The following is a 22,225-nucleotide window of genomic DNA, read 5'->3' on the forward strand; positions in this document are numbered from 1 at the left end:
CTTTGCCTTTAGACAACAATTCTGATGCAAAAGAGCCAAACGGGACAGGAAAAAAAAAAAAAAATAAATAAATAAATGCTCATAATTTATTTTTGAGTAGTTTTTTTCATGTACATCTATGCTGTATGTTAATACAAGTGCACATGTGACATCTGGGACACAGCTTTGACTAAGAACTCTCTTTTTGTTCTTACCTTATGGCTTTAAAAAAATATCGAGATATACATCTTATATCGCCATCCAGCTAAAAAATATCGAGATATGAATTTTGGGTCATATCGCCCAGCCCTAGTACTAGCACCTCAAATAGTACCATATAGTACTGCTCCTATTCGTTGTTTTGGCTATAACTGATAATATTAAAAGGAGCGGGGGGCCACACTGACATCATAAACCGCACAGCTTTTGACTTTAGTTTACACATTTATCATTTTAAATTTTTTACATTGATGTACTTTTTTAACAATATAAAAATATTATATATACCCACACATAAACTGACACCACTGATGGGCTATGCTATAGGCATGCTTCAAAGCGACTAAATACTGTCATGTCACAGGACGCACATCATTACAAAGCACTCTAAAACCCTTAAATAGGGGTGCTGCTACCAGGCACTATCATTCAGTTGAGTCCATGCATTGGAACCAGACACACGAGGTAAGAGAAAACACTAAAATGTATTCAGATGACATTAACACAGCCACTGTGGGTCCCCTCATAGATGGCTTTTTTGATCAACTAAACATGTCGCAGGTGCGATCCATGCTGGTTGGTCGCCCAGATGACTGCACTGTCCAGCTAATGTGTCACATGTCACATGTCAATATAATAAGATGATATAAAAACTAATTATAGGATTAAGGATTTATATTTACATGCTAGTGGCTAGCCATTTGCACATGCCTTTGCATGTAGCACACTGGCATATGCAGAAATATGACAAAACAAAGTTATGAGCTGTATGTTATACTCAATGTAACATACAGCTCATAACTTTGTGCTGCAGGCCAGACAACCAAAGTTGTCTGGCCTGCAGCACATTTCTGCTTTTATGGAACTTTTGACAAACAGCAAATTGTAACAGAGTGTGTCTTCACTAAACACTCAGTGGATAAATATGACGCCTTCCTGCACACAATAGTAGATACTCTTTGCATGCAGGTGAAGGAGCTGGAGCTGGAGCTGGACTCTGAACAAAAGCGGCACGCTGAGACAGTGAAGACGCTGCGGAAGAACGAGCGTCGGCTGAAGGAACTGCTGTTCCAGTCGGAGGAGGACCAGAAGAACCAGCAGAGGATGCAGGAGCTGGTGGAGAGGCTGCAAAACAAGATGAAGGCCTACAAGAGACAAGTAGAGGAGGCCGTACATCACCTCATCCTCTTACTCTGAACACGTTTCCAAGCATGGTGTTTGTGGGCTTTAACTCACACTGCTGTCACTTCAGGAGGAACAAGCTAACATGAACCTGGCAAAGTACAGGAAGACCGTGCACGAGCTGGATGATGCCGAAGAGAGGGCGGACATTGCTGAATCAGCGCTCACCAAGATTAGGACCAAGAACAGAGGAAGCTTCGGCAAGGGATACTCCTCCGTAAGTATTCTCTGGAACAGTATATTATCAGGTGTATTACGCGGTTTATTAAATAATAACTCCATGTTAGCCTCTTCTACTAAGTACTTGTTCTGACTCTAAGGCCTGTGTCTGTTCTAACAGGGTTACAGCACTCCCAGGCCGAGTCCGGTCACCCGGTTCAGTGGGCTCGGAAGGCAGAGGAGAGAAGATCCTCAACGATGACGAGGAGTCAGTCAGCTCCCTCATCCCAGCCTATCTCAACTCCCTCAAGAAGCTCATGATTGATTAGGAGCATGGCTTCAATTTCACCATCATCCCCCAGAAGTGAAGCATGGTACAGTATGAAGTTTGAAACATCCAAAAGGTTCCATGGGTGGAACCTGACTTTTTTTTGTGTATGCTGTACATTCCTGTTGAGTTTTCTACAATGTACTTGTGGCTTCCTCTCTGAGTGAAAGCTCATAGCCCTGACACATTCCAGCTTTATATCCCCTTTTTATCCATTTATACTGTAACATTTGTATGTAAAAACTAATAAATGTATTTCTAAGTGTTCCAGATTTCCAAATATCTAAAGAACAATCCTCAGGCTGATTCTCAGTCTGGAACACACCATTTTATATGAGATATTGTATTTGTTTAATACATAAAAAGCCAGACAAGACAAAGCATCAATAGTTACAAAATAAAGCTGGCACCCAGAAACTGCAGTTCCTCTAATGGCCACACGAGGCTGTTCAAAAAGCAAGTCAATCCACTACAGACTTCCAAATCAAAATGTGCAACTTTACTGTACTGACATATATACGGGGTGGCTGAGGCTATTCCAGATATTTGTGCTTTAGCAGATATCCTTCTCTTTCTGTAAACATGCAGAGTTTATGGATGCAGCTTGTGGATGGGGCTATGTGAAAAAGTAACTGCCCCTCAAACATAGTAACTGGTTTGAGGGGCAGTTACTTGGGATGGAGCGTTTTTCATACATTTCCAGGAAGGATGTTGTTCCTCTTAGTAAATAAGCTCATTATTTAAAATCTGCATTTTGTATTTATTCCGGCTCTCTTTTTCCGATGTGACCATCAGGAAACTACTGTTGGCAAGGCAAGGCAAGTTTATTTGTATAGCACAATTCAACAATGAGGTGATTCAAAGTGCTTTACAGAGACATTAGAAACAAAAACAAATAAAAAGCATGTAGTCAATGTAGTCAAGATTTCCTACATTTAAGCAAATGCATGACAACCTTTAAGATAAATAAGGTTCAAACTGGCTGCAGTATTTATTAAACCATACATGCGAGAGGCTACAGGGAAGTTTTTGAGTCCGTACATAAGTGGTGACTTAAATACAAAGCACTTTTTTTCATGATTAGTTTTTGCCTTATAAATGACTTCAGTCACTATCATAAAGTGCTGCTGGGGTGCTGTCAGCACATGGAGTAGTTTAGGCCATTAATGTCAGTGTATTTTCAGATTTCAAATGTATCTGTCTGAACTTTTCACTGACTAAACCTGTAACAAGACCTGACCAAATATGCTGTTGAATGTGAATATGTTTTTTTAAGGAAATAAAAGACCTTTTTTTCCCATTAACTCTGTTTTGTTTTTTTTTTATAACTTTTTATTTGTCAGTTTACAGTATGAGAATACAAAACTTACGGTCAGCATAGGAGACATACACAATTCCAGTAATAGCATCTTCTTACATCATGGTAATATTCAGTTATTCAGTACAAAGGGAGTACACAACCCATTTTTCCCAGAGCTTCTTAAATTTCTCAAGCTCGAGTCTAAGGGCAAAGGTAAGTCTTTCCATTCCAAAAATTTCTTCCACTACCCCACGCCATTGGGCCCTAGTTGGAGGGTCTGCCTTTTGCCATCTTCGGGTTATGGCCTTCCTGCAGCCAGCCAAAAGTATTTTCAATAAATAATTATCTTTATGTGGGAGTGCCGTAGGCAATTTGCCAAGATACAACGTATCAAATGAATAGACTATTTTAATCCCAATTATTTTGTATATCTCAAGGGCCACCTCCCCCCAATATGGCTGGATCCTTGGGCAGGCCCAGAAGACATGAAAATGGTTTGCCATGGGGGTTCCACAACCTCTCCAACATAGGCCCTGGCTCTGTGAGCCTGTTTGCCGAGCTGTGAGTTTAGGAGTGATAAAGAATCTCACTACATTCTTCCAACCAAACTCTCTTAAGGACCTTGAATTTGCAGTGGTAGCCTGAGACTCACATATTCCCCACCAGCTGTCCTCTGAAATTAGTGAGCCTGATTCCCTCTCCCATTTCTGCTTAATGTACACCGTAGAGTGATTTTTAGAGGCTTGTATACTACCGTATATTTTTGAGACCATCTTTTTAGAGTCCTTTCTCTTGTATGCCTCTTGGAAGATATGAATTAGGTCGTATTCGTTTTCATCTCTGATTAGTAACGTCTTGTTGTAATAGTCTCTAACCTGCAAGTATCTAAAGAAGTCATGCTTTGCCAGTCCGTATGTATCTGAGATGGTTTCATAGCTTTGGAATCCCCCATTTGTTGCTAGTGAACAAAAAGAAGTAATTCCTCTCAGAGACCACTGTTTAAAGGTCCCATCCAGCCTGGCAGGCACAAACTCCGGGTCATAAGCTATCCAATTCAAGGTCCTAGCCTGTTTTTCTATTTGTAGTTTCCCCACTACCCTGAACCATAGTTTCAGGGTGAACCGGGTCAAATGGTTCAAATCTTTATAAAATTTTTCAGCTTGGTTCTTATTTCCTAAAAGTGACTGTAGTGGGAAGTCTAATTGTGTAATTTCCATATTTTTCCATTTAGCTTCATAGTTTGGGGAGCACCAGTTTACCAGGGGCTTCAGTTGTGCGGCGTAGTAGTAATCTTGTAAGCACGGCAAAGCTCTCCCTCCCTTCTCTTTTTTTAGTTGCAGCGTTTTGTACTGGACCCTCGGTCGTCTGCCGTTCCAGATGAACCGTGAGATCCATCTGTCCCACTCGTCAAATTGTTTTTGGGGTATCTCCAGGGGTAGTGACTGGAAGAGATAGAGGATTCGAGGCAGAACGTTCATTTTAATTATTTCTATTCTATTACTCATATCCAATGGGAGGAGAGACCACCGAGTTAGGTCAGATTTGATCTCTTTGTTGAGGGGGCAATAATTAATTTCATAGAGTCTAGACATGTCTTTCGTTAGGTTTACTCCCAAGTATTTTATTGTGGTAGAGTCCCATTTGAAGCTGAATTTCTTTACAGTTTCCGGTCGAGGTGTATAATTGAACGTAAGGGATTGAGTTTTTTGAATATTTAGTTTATAGCCAGAGTAGTGATTGTAGGCTTTTAGTAAGGTCATCAATTGGAACAAACTAGATTCAGGATTTGTAATAAAAAGGAAGAACATCATCCGCGAACATACAAGTCTTGTGTTCTTCACCCCTGATCATTATTCCCCCATTAACTCTGTTTTCTTGCTTTTTTTCTTCATTTTTTGGAAACAAACAAACCACAAAGCAACGCATTGAGACATGAAATATGCATTTCCATTTTATTTATGAAAAATGACAACTTTTAGCTGTTAATGTACAAAAACATCTCATTTGTCTCTTTTTAGTAGTCAAGCAGTACTAAGCAGTAATATTGGAAAAGAACATTTGGTATGGCATTTAGCTTCTGCAGTACAGTCACCAAATCCAACTGACGCAAATGATACATATTCCAAAACTATCACCACCGAAGCACTTCAACCTTACAGTACCATCTAAATGCAAAACATGTTGCAGCAGCACAGAGACTTTGAAGCTCAAGGGAGAGCCTTTTTTAGATACCTGCAGATAAGAGAATATATCAGGAAATACGTACAGGGCTTTGAGAGTCTCAGCATTTCCGGTTTCGACAAGTGTCTCCATCTCCAACTCCATCACATCTGATCTTAAGTTCAATTCACAAACCAGAAACAAATCATATAAATAATATATATGTAGTGGCACACGTGGGTATCTGAAGTCATTTCCGGTGCTGTGCTTAAAAAAACGTGAGCTCCACCGTGAGAAAAACGCGTTATTTTCATCTGCATTTCAAAGAGCTGAACAGCTGCGCTGAATGACAGAAATGACAAAGTATTTTAAAAATCCACACGGCTGAAAACTTTCACGTATAGCTCGCTTTAACGTGACCACTCTGCTAGCCGAGTGAAGCTACACGCACATTTACGTTCCCGTCGCTTACCCGCCATCACGGACAGCCTGGTGACAGCACAAACTATAACGGAAGGGTTTTAAAAGTATTCCGTGTCGGTGACAGCAGTGGACGTGCAGGCTCCACGTGATCTCTCCCCGCGTTTCACATCCACGCGGCTAGCGCCGGTGCGTTTGTGTGACGCTGTTGCTAGGCATTCTTTTTAGAAGTGGGCGGGGCTTATAGGCATACTTCAAAGCAACTAAATACTGTCACGTCACAGGACGCACATCATTACAAAGACCTCGAAAACCCATAAATAGGGGTGCTGCTACAGGTACTGTCATTCAGTTGAGTCCATGCATCGGAACCAGACACACGAAGTAAGAGAAAACACTAACACGAAAATGTATTCAGATGACATTAACGCAGCCACTGTGGGTACCCTCGTAGATGGCTTTTTTGATAACCTAAACATGTCGCAGGTGCGATCCATGCTGGTTGGTCGCCCAGATGACTGCACTGTCCAGCTAATGTCTCACATGGCTGCTCAGATGGTGCAGCTCTGCCCGGAGTCAGATCACGGAGCCAGAGAAGGCTTCATAAAAGAACTGATCCAGGTGTTGTTAGGGAGATTTGCACACTGCACGTGCACCCAGTCAGGCAGCCAGCAGGGCAATCAGCAGGTCCCACAGACAGAACAACCAGAGAAAAATCTGGAGTCCTCGCTGTCTGTGGAACCTTCACAAATGGCAAACACAGAAGCCTCAGAGGCTGAAAAAGCAGCCGTGGCTTCTGAGGAGCAGAAACCCTCTGCGTCACCTCGAGGTGAAGCAGAGAGAAAAGGGCTCATAAGCGTGGTCCTTCAGGCTGTCCTTTCCCAGGCTGCAAAAAAATCCACAGCCTGCCCATCAGACTCCCTCCACCAGCGCCTTTTAGATCAAATCTGCTCTGAAATAAAAACAGCAGATTTGACTTTATCACCAAAGGCCCTACAAGATCTTGCAAAGGTCATTTTCAAAGACTTTTGCAAGGAAGCGCTCTCCAACCCAAAACACACCTTAACTCTATTGAAATTAGGAGAGCCAACAGTTGACAAACTTTTCATCTCCATCTTCAAGAAACACTTTGTAGTGTCCACACAGAAACTTGAGCCAGAGTCTTCTGAAATCAAAGCTCAGAAGCAGCTTTCAGTTGAAGTCTGTGTGGAAGAACTTGTCAGGCGTGCTTTTAAAAAGGCACGCGTTCTGTATACAGATGACACAGTTTCTGAAATTACAAACCGTTTGTTGAAGAAAATCTGGGCTGATGTCCAACATATCGATTTTCAGCCCTCCTCAAAGTCCTTCAGAACCTTACACAAGGTCATTTACAAATCTCTCCTTAAAGAGTATAAGGACCCCGAGTGTGTCACGATTCTCTTTCATCTCGACCATGAAGTAGGTGAGCAAAGAATCATCGAAACCTTTAAAGAACATCTGATGTCGGCAGCGGCGCCAGCAGGTCGCATCAGAAGGTTCTTCTCATTAATAGGTCGGAGGTTAGCCATCACCCGCAGAGAGTCGCGGGTGTTTCCCCTTTAAAAACAACAATTTGACATTGACTAGCTGGCATCAAAGTGACTCTTAAATTGGCTAACAACAAACAATTCAAACAAGCCAATTTATTTAACATCCAATCGAGTCATTTTAAACACCCCTGGACCGGTTGCGGCAGATGACCGTCCCTCACTGAGCCTGGTTCTGCCGGAAGTTTCTCCCCGTTAAAAGGGAGTTTTTCTTCCCCACTGTCGCCAAGTGCTTGCTCAGAGGGAATTGTCCGATTATTGGGGTCTTGTTTCTAGTCAGTAAATTACTGACTAGAACACTCTAAATTATTGAACAAAAATCAGAAAATCTAATAAAATTCTAAAAGAAAAATCACACTCTGATTTCTGCTTGTTTTCACTGTCTGTTGGACAAATGTGTGTGTGTGTGTGTGTGTGTGTGTGTGTGTGTGTGTGTGTGTGTGTGTGTGTATACAGCTTTGACTGAACGTGTGTTGAGTAGTTGTCATTCAATCCAAACTGTTTAGGTAGAAAATGCCGAGAACATCCTGTTGTGATAGTTATTAGTGAGATTTCATCCATACAAAGTCGTACATTTACAAGAAAACATACATACAGAGGTGCGCACAAGTGGAACAAACCGTCAACAGAATACATGAGATACACTTTCCTGTTTCAGCAGCCAAAACATTAAGCACAAAATTAATAGAAATAACTTCATTTAATAAAATGGATTGGAATGAGGTCTTTACAAAAAACAAAAGGATATAAGTTTTAAGCTCAGGGGCCAGTCTGTGGAACAAGAAATCCCCGAAAAGAGAAAACATCACACACAGTCTGAAGAAGCTGTGACCGCCGAGGAACAGAAACCTTCTGTGTCACCTCAAGTTTGGAGAAAGCACAAGAACAGACACAGTCGTTCACTCTGCTGCAGCTTAAAACATTAAAATGTATTCGGACAATATTAACGCAGCCACTGTGGGTCCCCTCGTAGATGGCTTTTTTGATCAACTAAACATGTCGCGGGTGCGATCCATGCTGGCTGGTCGCCCAGATGACTGCACTGTCCAGCTAATGTGTCACATGGCTGCTCAGATGGTGCAGCTCTGCGCGGACTCTGCCACAGCAGTACTGCTGAAAAACTGTATCCCACAAGAGCGATGCATCCACAGCCTCTTCAGAGAACTGGAGGGGCGCATCGGCTCGATTGCTTCCTCTCTCACCCCGGAGTCAGATCATGGAGCCAGAGAAGGCTTCATAAAAGAACTGATCCAGGTGTTGTTAGGGAGATCTACAGTAATGTATTATATTCTAAAATGATGCTAAATGATAAAAATGAAGGTGTTGGCAAAACAGCTGGTTAAACTATCTTCAGCTAAAAACCTTCTGCTAAAGTAGACAGTGAATAATTTTTTTTTGTAAATGTGTTTTTATATTTATATATATTAATTATTATATTGATGAATTAATTCATTACTGCTATTGTTTGTATTGGCAAAATTTAGTAGATTACAGGTGGAGGTGGTCAACAAGTACAAGTACCTCGGGCTGTGGGTGGACAACAAACTGGACTGGTCATGCAACACAGAGCACCTGTATAAAAAAGCCCAAAGCCGACTGTACTTCCTCAGGAGGCTGAGGTCTTTTAACATCTGCAGGAAGCTCCTGAGGATGTTTTACCAGTCAGTGGTTGCTGGAGTACTTTTCTATGCTGTGGTGTGCTGGGGGAGCAGCACAGCAAAGAAGGACTCATGCAGGCTGGAGAAACTGATCAGGAAGGCTGGCTCTGTGGTCGGCATGAAGCTGGACACTCTGGTGACAGTGGCAGAGAAAAGGACACTAAAGAAACTGCTGGATATTATGGACAATGCTGGGCATCCTCTGCACACGGTCGTAAACAACCAGAAGAGTCTGTTCAGTGACAGGTTGCTTCTCCCAAATATATATATATATATAATATTCTGTAACTCAATGTCTGTCTCCACGTTGGTTGAGTGTGGAGTAAGTGCATATGAGAGCATGAGGGTGGGAATGGATGTTTGTGTCTGTGTGTGCCTGTATGTCTGTGTCTATATGTCAGGTTGGGTGTCAGGCGCCACCTCTCTGGGGACATCTCAGGCCCTCCAAGGTTTGGAGGCCTATCTCCCCCCCCCACCACCACTTCCCCTGCCAGTGGCGGACTCCCTCAGACATCGGTGCGTTGGTGGTTCTTTGTGTCTGGGGATGGGCGTCCAGGTACACGCCGGCTCACTCCTTGGCGGCCGCTTATCGGGACCTGGAGCCTGGGGCTCGCTCGGGCCACTTCGGAGGTGGGGTGCCCCCGACCTCTCGGCCTGGGGCTCGGTCACTCAGGCGCAGCTGGCTGCCGGCGGAGCTCACGGGCGCGTCACTGCAACCCCCCCTGGCTTCTGCTCCGCGGCTGCTGAGTGAACCCTCATCTGGGACTCTCCTCAGCTCTTACTGGGACAGTGGCACGGCTGCCCCTCTGTGGGTCTTCCTTGGTCTCTTGTGTTCTGGGGGCCTCTGGATGTCTGGAGTTTTGATCTCCTCCATACCTGCTTCATGCCCTGGAGGACGGGGCTGTGGCCCCCCCACACCCTCTAGCAGATCATTACATGAAGGAACCTTTTAAAAACAAGCGCGTCCATGCTCACAGGTGTACACACGGGTGATCACACCCACAAACTACACCCTTTTTGGCTCCTACCTCAAAGCACACTGTGTTCTGTTGATCTTATGTGCTGCACAATAATGTTTAATATTTAGTATTTACTGTCATATTCCCATATATCATTGTGATGTTGTTTATTCTATTACTCTTGTTTTCTTCTGCTTGTTCTCTTTTTTCTTTCTCAACAGGTGATCCAGGTGATTGATATATGCATTTTTTTTCCTGCCCATTCTGTTGGTTTTTGTTTTTTGCCCTTCTCCCCCGTCCCTCTTCTCAGCTGTTTCTCTTTCCCTCTTTCTTTCTCCCCTTCTTTCCCCCAGTCAAGTCTGTCCCGTATTCAGCAAGTGAAAATAAAATAAACAATAAAAGGTGAATCAAATGGACCATTACGGCAAGGCTGGGATGGTCAATTTGGTAAAGTAAATCCATTGGGCATCTTTCTTTGCCTTTAGACAACAATTCTGATGGCAAAAGAGCCAAACAGGACAGGCAAAAAAAAAAAAAATGATGTGTGCGGTCCAGAAGTAGAAGAAGAAGAAAGAGGAGAGCAGAAATGATGACATTCTAGGCTCGCTTTTCACTTTTGATGTACTCTTAGCAGGAAGACTTTGGTTTGGTGATGTGTTAGAGATAATTTAGTGGTTGAAGCTACTGTGGACTGACCAGATCTGCCATCAGCTCAGAGTGCTGGATATCACCGCAAACCTGAGACAAAGTCATACAGAACAGGTGTGTAAAACTGTGATGGTGTCAGTGAAATAACACTGACTCATGCAGGACTCTGATAAAAACTCAGCTTGTGGGCTAACAGACTAAAATCAAAGAATGCTTCTCTTTTTCTCTTTTGTTAAAAACGTTGAACATCCAGTGAGACACAGAGTAAAGTGACTTTCCGAGATTGTTTCTTCTTCTACAGATTCAGATAAATGATGTCATTTTGAGCCAGAAAGAACATTTCCATCATAAAGTAGAAGACTTTTATATTCTTTATTTATTTATCTGGTAAAAAGTCTCATTGACTTTAAAATGTCTTTTTCAAAAGAGATCTGGCCAAGACCAGAAGCTCCAGTTTTCTCTGCTTCTGTTTGCAGCAGAGCAAAAAGGACAGAGAGCAAGGGACGAGAGAAGACACGAGACAAAGACATGAACGGGACCAAATACTAACCAAGACAACCTAAACAACAAATACTGAATAAATTCAAGAGCGTAAGCCCTTGAATTCTGATTTAATAAAGTAAATCAGAATACTTTATTAATCCTGAAGGATTAATAAAGTATTCTGATTCTGATAACTAGGAAACATAAGATACACAGAGAACAGAATAATGATTAAACAAGACTCAAAAAACCACAAACACAAAACACTGGGTCAACGACCCAGGTACCCTAACAGCCGAGGGAAAAGATGACCTCCTATTCACATCAGTATGGTATATTTTACTCCCATATCACTACTCAAAGATCATATTTTATTGTTGTAGGTTGTGGAGGTGACACACACACAAGCTGTAGTTCAACAATGACTTCATTCCTCTATTGACCTATAAAGAGGTCTTGTTACATAAGATTAAAGCTGGAAACTGACACACATAAGCCCAAACACATTGTGTTATTGTGGACGTTGAAGTCACTGCATGTGTTTTTCATGAAGATTAAACTTTCCTGTGCTGTTGGTTCTTTGTTTAATTCTGTTGATTCTTACTTTTTTGTTCCTAAAGTTTAAACTAAACTCTTGTTGGATACCAGGTGTTCATTTAATAAAGCTGCAGGTTCAAACTTCTAACTGCATGAAAATGTAATGTGTAATGTCATGTGTTTCTAAGTACCATCATTGATTTTGGTCATCAAATCAGCCATTACTCATTTAATTTGATGTAAATTTCCCCTAATTTGCATATTCAGATTCAGTATTCAGTACCACATGTGAAAGTGACCCAGATCAGATTTGAAAATATTGGATTTGTGCCGTTCACACTGTCGTAGCATGATCGGATATAGGGTTGCATAGGGTCAAAAAAATCGGATTTAATGCGCTTTCGCCTGCAGTGTGAATGTAGCCTTAGTTAGTTCTTAGAGTTTGGTTTCTGTGTTCCCCTCTATTTAGTGTCTGTACCGTGTCTCTGTGCATTTCCTGTTTTATTGTGAAGGTCCATGTCTTATGTTAGTGTGTTCTGTTCACATTTCCCCTGTCTCGTGTAGTCAATTAGGATCAGCTGTGTCTTTGCCATTCCATGTCTCCCCCTGTGTGTATTTATACTATGTGTCCTCGTGTGCTCCTCGCCGGTTCATCTGTGTTTTTTCCTGCATCATTCTGTGTCGTCTCCCTGCATCTCCATTTTAGGTTTCAGTTCTGTGTTGTGTTAGTTTTTTCCAGTTTAGGTTTCACCTCCTGCTGGCCTCCTTCGCCCGTTCCTAGATGCCCCTGGTCTCATATCGCACTGGACTTCATCACTGGTCTCCCACCATCCTCAGGTAACAGTTATTCTGACCATCATCGATCGGTTCTCCAAAGCTGTGCATTTCATTGCTCTGCCTAAGGGGATTAGGTGCAAGAGTTGTTAAAATGTATAATTAAATAATAGATGAATTCAATAGCAAACTGTGCCTCGTTCTCAGATGGACAGCAAGTGGAATGTGATAGATGAGATGAGGAGATGGAAGGAAGAAGAGAGGCAAAGAGTGATTCACAGGCAGAGCTTAGTTTATTTCCCAGTTTTGTTGCCTTATGGTTCCAAGCGCCGTGACCAATCTTTGCGTTTTATTATTATCTCATAACACTTGTTTAATCAGCTACCCTCTCTCCTGTGGACTGTTTAATCTCTACAGTCTCAGATCAACACAGCCCTGCCCTCCAGCACTATCAGCAGCAAGAGCAGAAGCAACCCCCCAAACAGCAACATTGTACCCCATCAGGTAAAAAATGGGCTACATTTGCTTTGCATTGTGCCCACCTGATGACAGTGATGTAGTGTGATGTGATTCCATATTAGATTCTTGATGAATGTGGGTTGTTGTTCTTCAGCCTGCTTCTATGTGCCCTTTTTAACTGTGAGCACCCGCCCCTTTAAACATCTCTGCACTGCCCTGACTAAATGTATATATAAACTGTCTCTATGGTTTACAGTCTGAGTCTGACAAGCTGTCAGCTGTTCATTTCTGCTATTTGAATTGTTAAAAGAAACAAACTATTCATTTAGCAGATTAACAAAAAGAATAGAGAGGCATCCAGTTATTGACATTTATATTATTTAGTTAAAGGTTTGAACAGAAAACAATTAAACACAGAGCCTCTTCCTGCTTTCTGGAATGAATCACAGCATGAAAACCCTTCCTCTTCTTCCTGCTCTCTAGCTCAGCACCTCCTGTCTGTCCATATCTTTCTGTGTTCCCTCCCCTTTAGATCTACATTATGAAGATGGGTGTAACCAACGTGTGTTAGAGCTGGCAGGCCCCATTCACAGCAGCAACACTTGTTGTTCAGATCAGACCAGTTTCTATATTAAGGAAGTGAAACTTACACAGTCACTGACACTGAGAGGAGAAATGGCGCAGAAAAGTGTTCAGCTAGACCGAGAAACTTTCTCTTGTTCGATCTGTTTGGATCTACTGAAGAATCCGGTGACTCTTCCCTGTGGACACAGCTACTGCATGAAGTGTATTGAAAGCTTCTGGGATGAAGAGGAAAAGAAGAAAATCTACAGCTGCCCTCAGTGCAGACAGACTTTCACAGCGAGGCCTGTCCTGGTGAAAAGCACCATGTTAGCAGTTTTAGTGGAGCAGCTGAAGAAGACTGGACTCCAAGCTGCTCCTGCTGATCACTGCTATGTTGGACCTGAAGATGTGGCCTGTGATGTCTGCACTGGAAGAAAAATAAAAGCCTTCAAGTCCTGTTTAGTCTGTCTGGCATCTTACTGTGAGAAACACCTTCAGCCTCATTATGATGTTGCTCCATTAAAGAAACACAAGCTGGTGGAGCCCTCCAAGAAGCTCCAGGAGAACATCTGCTCTCGTCATGATGAGGTGATGAAGATGTTCTGCCGTACTGATCAGCAGAGTATCTGTTATCTCTGCTCTGTGGATGAACATAAAGGCCACGACACAGTCTCAGCTGCAGCAGAAAGGACTGAGAGGCAGAGAGAGCTGGAGGTGAGTCGACAAAACATCCAGCAGAGAATCCAGGACAGAGAGAAAGATGTGAAGCTGCTTCAACAGGAGGTGGAGGCCATCAATCAGTCTGCTGATCAAACAGTGGAGCACAGTGAGAAGATCTTCACTGAGCTGATCCATCTCATCCAGAAAAGAAGCTCTGATGTGAAGCAGCAGATCAGATCCCAGCAGGAAACTGAAGTGAGTCGAGTCAAAGAGCTTCAGGAGAAGCTGGAGCAGGAGATCACTGAGCTGAAGAGGAAAGATGCTGAGCTGAAGCAGCTCTCACACACAGAGGATCACATCCAGTTTCTACACAACTACCCCTCACTGTCAGCACTCAGTGAGTCTACAGACTCATCCAGCATCAATATCCGTCCTCTGAGCTACTTTGAGGATGTGACAGCAGCTGTGTCAGAGGTCAGAGATAAACTACAGGACATTCTGAGAGAGGAACGGACAAACATCTCACTGACAGTCACTGAAGTGGATGTTTCACTGTCACAACCAGAGCCAAAGACCAGAGCTGGATTCTTAAAATATTCATGTGAAATCACACTGGATCCAAACACAGCACACAAACATCTGTTATTATCAGAGGGGAACAGAAAAGCAACATTTATGGAACAACAACAGTCTTATTCTGATCATCCAGACAGATTCACTGTCTGGCGTCAGGTCCTGAGTAGAGAGAGTCTGACTGGACGTTGTTACTGGGAGGTGGAGTGGAGAGGGGGAGGAGTTTATGTAGCAGTCGCATACAAGAATATCAGCAGAGAAGGAGGTAATGAATGTGGATTTGGAGAGGGTTATGAATGTGAATTTGGATATAATGACAAATCTTGGGCATTAAATTGTATCAACAACAGTTTTACATTTTGGTACAACAACATCCAAACTCGTGTCTCAGGTCCTCGTTCCTCCAGAGTAGGAGTGTACCTGGATCACAGAGCAGGTATTTTGTCCTTCTACAGCGTCTCTGAAACCATGACTCTCCTCCACAGAGTCCAGACCACATTCACTCAGCCGCTCTATGCTGGACTGTTGCTTTACTGTTATGGAGCCACTGCTGAGTTGATTAAAGTGAAATAGACTGAAGTCTTTCATATTGTTGTAAGTTTAAATCTGTATTTTAGTTCCCTTTTAGTTTCTCTCCATCATTATTGTGGTATTTATGTGCTGCACATAAATCAGATGTCAGTCAAACATTATGGGCAGTACCTCGACATCTTCAACATGTTGTCTTGATGTTTTTACGTTTTATAGGTGGCGCTCTTTCCTGTGTCTGTTCAGCCATGGAGACTATCAATGCTTATGGATATTTTTATTTGAAAAATTTCTCCACATGACAACATAAACTTCTCTATCTTCTAAATGTTTACTGAATATTTTTCTTAGGTATTTGTATGTTGTTGTTTCTCTTCACTGATCTTAACAGAGAAGTCTACAGACCTTCCTTTATCACACAGATTTTATTCTCATTTGTACATTTATAAAGAAAACAATTAATTACAGAGCAATAAGAAATTTTAAGAAAGTGCACTATATCATAATTTATAGTAAAGTGTATTAAAGCATCGTTAGTTAGTCACTTATTTAGTTTGGAGCTGTATCATCTGACACTGTAGAAACATTTCCTCCAGCTTCAGCACAGAATGTTAAAAACAGAACTATTAATGAGAACAAACAGTAGGAACACAGTATCAGCAAACATCATGGCTTAAAATGGAGAGTAAAAATCTAAAAAGAAATAAACAAATTAGTAAAAAGGATTTCCTGTTGACATGTTATTGGTCCTATCTTGTCTGCAGCACCTCCAGGATGCTTCTTATATGTTTCTGGTTATTTTTGCACCAATTTTAGTTTTTGTCAGTAGGAAGTTCAAGTTCAACTCAGTGTGTTTGTTTGTTTTTTTCAAACTGATGCCTGACCTTGAACACCAAACATCTGTCAATAAAGCAATGATATAAAATGCTTATATTAGTACTGAAAAACTGCATATCCACTTTACAAATATAAATAATGATATAAATCCACAGCTGAACTGGAGGAGCAGCTGATCTAGTTCACTCATGTGTTTCTGGACTAAGAGTTGGAGCAAATACCTTATGATTCAGTGATGTTTGTTTTTGTTAAATATTTTGTAGATCCAAGAGTGAGTTTGACTCATGATGATGATGTTCCGAATTAAACAAAGTTGGTCACAAATTCTTCAAAGCTGTTTATTAAGAATATATTCACTTGGACTCATGAGACAGGCTTGTGATCCAAGGGAGCCATCAACTGGACAATTACTGACATGACAACAAAAAAGCTAAGTACAGAGGGGGGAACAGAGGTGAAAATACTTGCTTTAAAGGATTGTAATGTTTCCTTTTAAAATAAGTCTCTAAGGTCAGACAAAGGGACAGAAACTCATAGCTTTCTACCAGCCCAATGACAAAACTATAAGTTGTTTTTTAACATCTACTTTTTCATCTATTTGGCAGTCACAGTGAAAAGTATAAACATTGGCACGCTTTGTCTTGTGATTCTGCTGTTCGTAAAAAATGACCATGCGCAAAGTACCAGACTTTAAGGCTTTGACTTGATGCCAATGGCCTGAGGAGGACAGTATTACCCTTGGACATGTGTAGTCTGCCGTCTACTCAATAGAAGAAGAAGAAGCGCGGAAATGGCACAACTGTCTTCAGTTTCTGGGAGAGTTTAACAATGAGAGACTGATGATGCAGAAGAAATCTCCGTGGTTAAAAACATTAAAAACAGTCGTCCAGGATGATGAGATCCGCCACTGGCTCAGACTGCTGTATATCAGCCGGAGACCCGAGATGAAGTCACGCAGCAGGTATGTAAAACTGTGATGTTCTCAATGAACTAACACAGGAACGATCTGAGCTCAGTCTGTAAGCTAACAGGCTAAAATCAGAGAGCAGCTAATCAAACAAGTGCGTCCGTTTTTTTTAAAGGTAAACTTTTAACAATAGACTTTCATGAGACACATCAAAACCAAACAGGAAGGGAAAGCTTCGGTTTTCTGCACTGTGCCACAGTTCGCTGTCTGCTTCGGTTCACGACGCCTCACTCCGGGGCTACAGACAGTTCTCTGCCGCCTGTGGTGCTCCTCACCTCCGTCTGCACCCACAGACTTCCCGAGGTGGAGGCAGGCCGGCAGGGACTTTGAGAGATGGGCTTTACTTTTAAAAATACCCCTTAATCAGGGTCTAACTCACTAAAAGATGGCCACATGTCTCTCTCCAACTTAATCTCTTTCTTTTAAGTAATTGTTTTTCATTGAAATGAAATGAATTGTTCAATAAAATGATTACATTTATAATTTAATTAAAGTTAAATGAATCAAGGTGATTTTGACTTTGCTAGTTAACAGGAAGAGAAACAAACTTACACAGGATAAAATGAAATTTGGACCCAGCAGAAAAAGTCAGATCACAGACAAACAGAAACATTCCTCTTTGGCTAAAATAAAATGCAGATTATTGCTCATCTGCAGTTTTAATCATGGTGAATAATTTATGATTCAGCCAAGTAAGATTCTTCTGTGTGGAGGTTTTTCCCCTGTCAAAAGGCATTGACCATTACCTTCATCTAAACATGGAATTTAAGTCATGTAGTTGCCGTTGTTTGTTTTTAAAGAGGTCATAATATTTTTGTGATGGTAGAAATTTATCTTCAAAGTAATAGTTATAAAGTGAATTAATAAGACTTTCCAACAAAGAGAGGGAGTCACATGGTGCTTCTGAAACATTTGTACAAACCTCTCTCACATATGTGAGCAACATGCTCACAGTGTACAGCCCTGCTGACTGAGGCTGCACCTTTACCTGTCTAATCTTTTTCTTTTTACTTTGTTCCTCAAGTCCCACATCAACATGAAGTGTAAGGAGGAGGAAGATCTGGCTGGCCAGCAGGTCTGGAAGCAGGAGAGGAACTTCAATCTGGACCAGGAGGACACAGATCCCCCACAGATCAAAGAGGAACAGGAGGAACTCTGCATCAGTCAAGAGGGAGAACAGCTTGTAGTGAAACACGAGGATGAAGGCATCGTCGTCTGGAGCGGGGAAGAGCGGCTCAGACAGCTGCATAACATCTGGAAACCTGAGAAAGATTTACAGACCAGCGGTAAAACTGTAATCGCTTTTCTGAAGTGTTAACATTAATATTAAACCTACAGTTTGTATCAGTCAGATCTATTTAATGTGTATTCGTGAAAACATGACAGGGAGTTTTAAATGGACTGGTTCTTATATAGCGCTTTTCTACTCAATCTTGAGCACTCAAAGCGCTTTACAAAACTTGTGCATTCACCCACTCACTCCCATTCGCACAAGCACATTTTTCTTAGTGCTTTCTACCAACATTCAGACACACATTCCACAGATCAAAGAGCAACTTGAGGCAACTTGGAGTTAGTATCTTGCCCAAGGATATTTGAAATGCAGACTAGGTGAAGCCGGGAATCGAACCGATCAGTAGATGATCTGCTCTACCGCCTGAGCTACAGCCACCCCCAATAGTGAAGATTATTTTGAAAAATATCAAGATGTAGATCAGTTTCGAGATCAACTCCAAAATAGATCATCAGTCAGTCAGTAATAAGTGAGTTCTTTTTTGTTTGAAAGGTTTTTTTTACTCTTAATGTTGCTGAAAAATGTCAGAACTCAAGTTCTCATTTGCATCAGAGTGCACAAATAACTTCATTTTTACACACTTTTAATTTCACCTGCAAATGTGAGCAACATGCCCTCATTACAGACTTTAACTAAAACTTTATCTTCTCAGAAGTGTTTTTCTATAATTACATTTTTTTTATTGTTCGTTTAGACCTCCACCAGCAAACTGCCTGTAAGGAGGAGGAGTTTGTCGCCAATCAGCAGGAGAGGAACTCAAGTCTGGACCAGGAGGACCCAGATCCTCCACAGATTAAAGAGGAACAGGAGGAACTCTGCACCAGTCAGGAGCTGGAGGAGATTGTACTGAAGCAGGAGATCAATAGTTTTATGGTGACTTCTAGTTTTGAGGAAAGTGACCTCAGTGAATCAGAACCAAACGATGACCAGCTCCTTGCTCTTAACTTTCCTGAACCAGAGCTTGAGGAACAGGAAGAAAACCAGCATGTGGACTCGGGATCAACTAGAAATGCGGAGCTGAAGAAAAGGAGACGTCACAAAAACCGAACAGATAAGTCTCGGAGTGAAACTGATACAAGTAAAAAATCTGTAAGCTGTGACACTTGTGGAAAAACTTTTCAGTGTAAATCCAACCTGACGAGACACATGAGAGTTCACACAAGTGAGAAGCCACATTCTTGTAGCACCTGTGGGAAAAGATTCATTTGGAAATCAGGATTGGAAACTCACGTAAGGATCCACACAGGCGAGAAGCCATATTTTTGCATCACCTGTGGGAAAAGATTTAATAAGAAATCCGGATTTGAAAGTCACGTGAGAATCCACACAGGCGAGAAGCCGTATTTCTGTAGCACATGTGGGAAAAGATTTGGTAAGAAATCAGGACTAGAAACTCATTTGAGAATCCACACCGGTGAGAAAGCGTATTCTTGCAACGTCTGTAGGAAAGAGTTTAGAGACTTGTCGACTATGAAAAGTCACAGAAGGATCCACACAGGTGAGAAACCATATATTTGTAGCTCCTGTGGGGAAAGATTCAGTTGGAAATCAGGACTGAATTTTCATCTAAGGATCCACCTGAGTGACAAACCAAATCACTGCAGCACCCGAGGTAGAAAATGACCTCATGCTCCAAGTCACGGTACATTTCCTGTCCACAGCAGTGAAGGGCACTCTATGTTGTTTGTTCCAGCCCTGACTTTATGTTTCTCTAAGTTTGATATTTTTTTTATTGGTCTTTAAAGGTGACACAAATATTTATTGAACATGGATGCTCTTTTAATATTTACCACAGAAACTTGTATTTCTTCTTCAGTATAGAAGAAAACAAACATGAAAATGAGTTTTTCATCACTTGTTCCTTGTAACAACCATGATGTGATTCCTTTTTATCAGCCAATAAATAAGTTTTAATACACAGGACTAAAGATTTAAAAAAGTTCAAGACAAGTATACAATTTTTATTTAAATATGTTTTCTTTGTGATTTATGTTAATGAAGGTTATACTTCAGTATGGCTTTGACCTGGTTGTCCTGGTTCTTCTTAGCAACATGTTGCAAGATTTGATTAAAAATGTTTGTGACTAATTTTGTGTATTGTGTAATCCCTGCTAAATAAAAGCAGTTAAATGTGCTATATTGGCTCATGATAAGTGTTTATATCATTTTGCCTAAATGCAAGTAAACTCAATGTTTGCCAACTCTGTGTGTGCAGTTTGCTTCATAAGTACAGTAACAGAACTTAAACTACATGGAGCCTATTTTGATTACATCATTACAGATGTAGATATTATTCATAGTTCATATTTCACAGTGTGCTGCAATCTTCTCCACAGACCTGCATTGCTCTCTGTTCAGACCCGTCATCTTCAAGATGTCCACTAGATGTCGTCAGAGTTCCCCCACTTTCCTCATCTATTGTGTTGCCATTACCTGAGCCTGCTTAAAACCTACAGTCCTTTACATATGGGTTCATTCAGGGTCATGTTTAGTGGGCAGGTTTAGTGCGATGAAGGAAACTCGTTTTCTTTAACTTTACCTCTCAGTAAGTAACTGGAGTAACAGACTCACTGATTCCTCCCCACCTGCTGGACATGAACCAGCTGACTGACACTTGTTTTCATTTTCTCATTCATAAAGTTGCTACCAGTTCAATTCATTTATATTTATATATAGTGCCAAAAAAACAACAGTTGCCTCAAGGTGCTTTATATTGTAAGGTAAAGAATGTAAAAACCTCCACAATTGAACAAGCTGAAAAGAGCAAATGCTTGGCAGCAGTGGCAGAAACAGGCTGTCTGTCGTAATCACTGTAAAACACTAATCACTGGTCAGTCATTTGTTCTACAAATTCTACATTTGGATTTCTGATTATTATTTCTGGCTGATTTTCATTAGATCGACCTGAGTAGGGCAGCGACAGATGTGTGCGGTCCAGAAGTAGAAGAAGAAGAAAGAGGAGAGCAGAAATGATGACATTCTAGGCTCGCTTTTCACCTTTGATGTACTCTTAGCAGGAAGACTTTGGTTTGGTGATGTGTTAGAGATAATTTAGTGGTTGAAGCTACTGTGGACTGGTATAGTGGAACCGGAACCACAAAATGATGTTATTGGAGTAATGACTAAACAAAATGAAATAACAACACTCTTAATCCAACAACAAAGCCTCTTTTCTTTACCAAAGAGAGAAATACCTCATTTTGATGGAGATCCACTTCAATATTATTCATTTGTTAAAGCATTTGAGAATGCAGTTGAGTGCAATACGAAGAATAACAGCGATCGTTTATATTTTTTGGAACAGTACACAAGAGGCCATGCAAAGGAATTGGTGAGAAGCTGTCAACAAATGAACTCAGATCGTGGTTATCGCAAAGCAAAATCACTGTTAAAGGAGCACTATGGCGATGAACAGAAGGTCGCAGCTGCATATCTGGACAAGGCACTTTCATGGCCATCAATTAAAACAGAGGAAGTAAAAGCTCTTCAGAACTACAGTTTGTTCCTCAGGGGATGCTGTAATGCAATGGAGGAGGTGCAGCATCTGAGCGATTTGGACATGCCTTCTAATATGGTGAACATTATTAAAAAATTGCCGTATAAATTTAGGGACAAATGGAGAAGCCATGTTTGTGACCTGCAAGAAAGGCATAAAAGAAGAGCCAAATTTATGGATATTGCAGACTTTTTGGAGAAGCAAATAAGAATATTAACTGATCCTGTATTCGGTAATATTCAAGATTCTCCGCTTTCTTTACCAACAAAAGGAATGAGTAAAGCCAAGTATCAAGGCAGACCTGGAAATAAAGGAACAAGCTTTGCCACCACTATGCAAGTTGTGGAGAGTACCCCTAAGCCTGCGGAAATGGAAATGAAAAATAATCAGGTTGGAAGGAACGTCTGTATTTGTTGTGGAGGAAGACATATGTTGGACGTCTGTGCACAGTTGGGAAAAATGGCTCATGAGAA

General features: G+C 41.4%; 3 protein-coding genes across 4 annotated transcripts; all 3 read left to right on the forward strand.

Annotated features, from left to right (window-relative positions):
* Positions 1-983: 983 nt before the first annotated feature.
* Positions 984-1,801, forward strand: LOC146647508 (putative uncharacterized protein MYH16). Its single transcript, XM_085389980.1, has 3 exons — positions 984-1,368; positions 1,451-1,597; positions 1,721-1,801. Exons 1-3 carry the CDS (start codon positions 1,162-1,164, stop codon positions 1,799-1,801), a joined length of 435 nt encoding a protein of 144 aa, XP_085246106.1. The 5' UTR covers positions 984-1,161.
* A 10,368-nt stretch (positions 1,802-12,169) lies between these two features.
* LOC146647509 (tripartite motif-containing protein 16-like) lies at positions 12,170-15,393 on the forward strand. 2 transcript variants are annotated; one of them, XM_085389602.1, is made up of 3 exons: positions 12,170-12,437; positions 12,792-12,878; positions 13,366-15,393. In XM_085389602.1, exons 1-3 carry the CDS (start codon positions 12,197-12,199, stop codon positions 15,201-15,203), a joined length of 2,166 nt encoding a protein of 721 aa, XP_085245728.1. In that variant the 5' UTR covers positions 12,170-12,196; the 3' UTR covers positions 15,204-15,393. The 2 variants fall into 2 exon arrangements, with proteins under 2 accessions (XP_085245728.1, XP_085245727.1); XM_085389601.1 differs by lacking the exon at positions 12,170-12,437 and having other exon boundaries at positions 12,764-12,878.
* Positions 15,394-15,415: 22 nt separating this feature from the next.
* On the forward strand, positions 15,416-20,390 carry LOC146647510 (uncharacterized). The gene is made up of 3 exons (XM_085389610.1): positions 15,416-16,956; positions 17,987-18,248; positions 18,951-20,390. The coding sequence occupies exons 2-3, from the start codon at positions 17,999-18,001 to the stop codon at positions 19,877-19,879; spliced, it is 1,179 nt and encodes a 392-aa protein (XP_085245736.1). The 5' UTR covers positions 15,416-16,956; positions 17,987-17,998; the 3' UTR covers positions 19,880-20,390.
* The last annotated feature ends 1,835 nt before the right edge of the window (positions 20,391-22,225 follow it).

The sequence above is a fragment of the Rhamphochromis longiceps genome, linkage group LG18 (assembly GCF_057381845.1).
Source record: "Rhamphochromis longiceps isolate RC_006_pf linkage group LG18, R_longiceps_female_GT1.1, whole genome shotgun sequence".
In the NCBI taxonomy this organism is placed as follows: domain Eukaryota; kingdom Metazoa; phylum Chordata; class Actinopteri; order Cichliformes; family Cichlidae; genus Rhamphochromis; species Rhamphochromis longiceps.

What these genes read in the sequence shown, in the direction of transcription:
- LOC146647508 (XM_085389980.1), top strand. Translation starts at nt 1,162, where the DNA reads ATGCAGGTGAAGGAGCTGGAGCTGGAGCTGGACTCTGAACAAAAGCGG. An exon ending in AGAGACAAGTAGAGGAGGCC is followed by an intron (nt 1,369 to 1,450) that starts GTACATCACCTC and finishes CTGTCACTTCAG; the next exon opens with GAGGAACAAGCTAACATGAA. An exon ending in TCGGCAAGGGATACTCCTCC is followed by an intron (nt 1,598 to 1,720) that starts GTAAGTATTCTC and finishes CTGTTCTAACAG; the next exon opens with GGTTACAGCACTCCCAGGCC.
- LOC146647509 (XM_085389602.1), top strand. Translation starts at nt 12,197, where the DNA reads ATGTCTCCCCCTGTGTGTATTTATACTATGTGTCCTCGTGTGCTCCTC. An exon ending in TGGTCTCCCACCATCCTCAG is followed by an intron (nt 12,438 to 12,791) that starts GTAACAGTTATT and finishes TAATCTCTACAG; the next exon opens with TCTCAGATCAACACAGCCCT. An exon ending in GCAACATTGTACCCCATCAG is followed by an intron (nt 12,879 to 13,365) that starts GTAAAAAATGGG and finishes CCTCCCCTTTAG; the next exon opens with ATCTACATTATGAAGATGGG.
- LOC146647510 (XM_085389610.1), top strand. Translation starts at nt 17,999, where the DNA reads ATGAAGTGTAAGGAGGAGGAAGATCTGGCTGGCCAGCAGGTCTGGAAG. An exon ending in GAAAGATTTACAGACCAGCG is followed by an intron (nt 18,249 to 18,950) that starts GTAAAACTGTAA and finishes TTGTTCGTTTAG; the next exon opens with ACCTCCACCAGCAAACTGCC.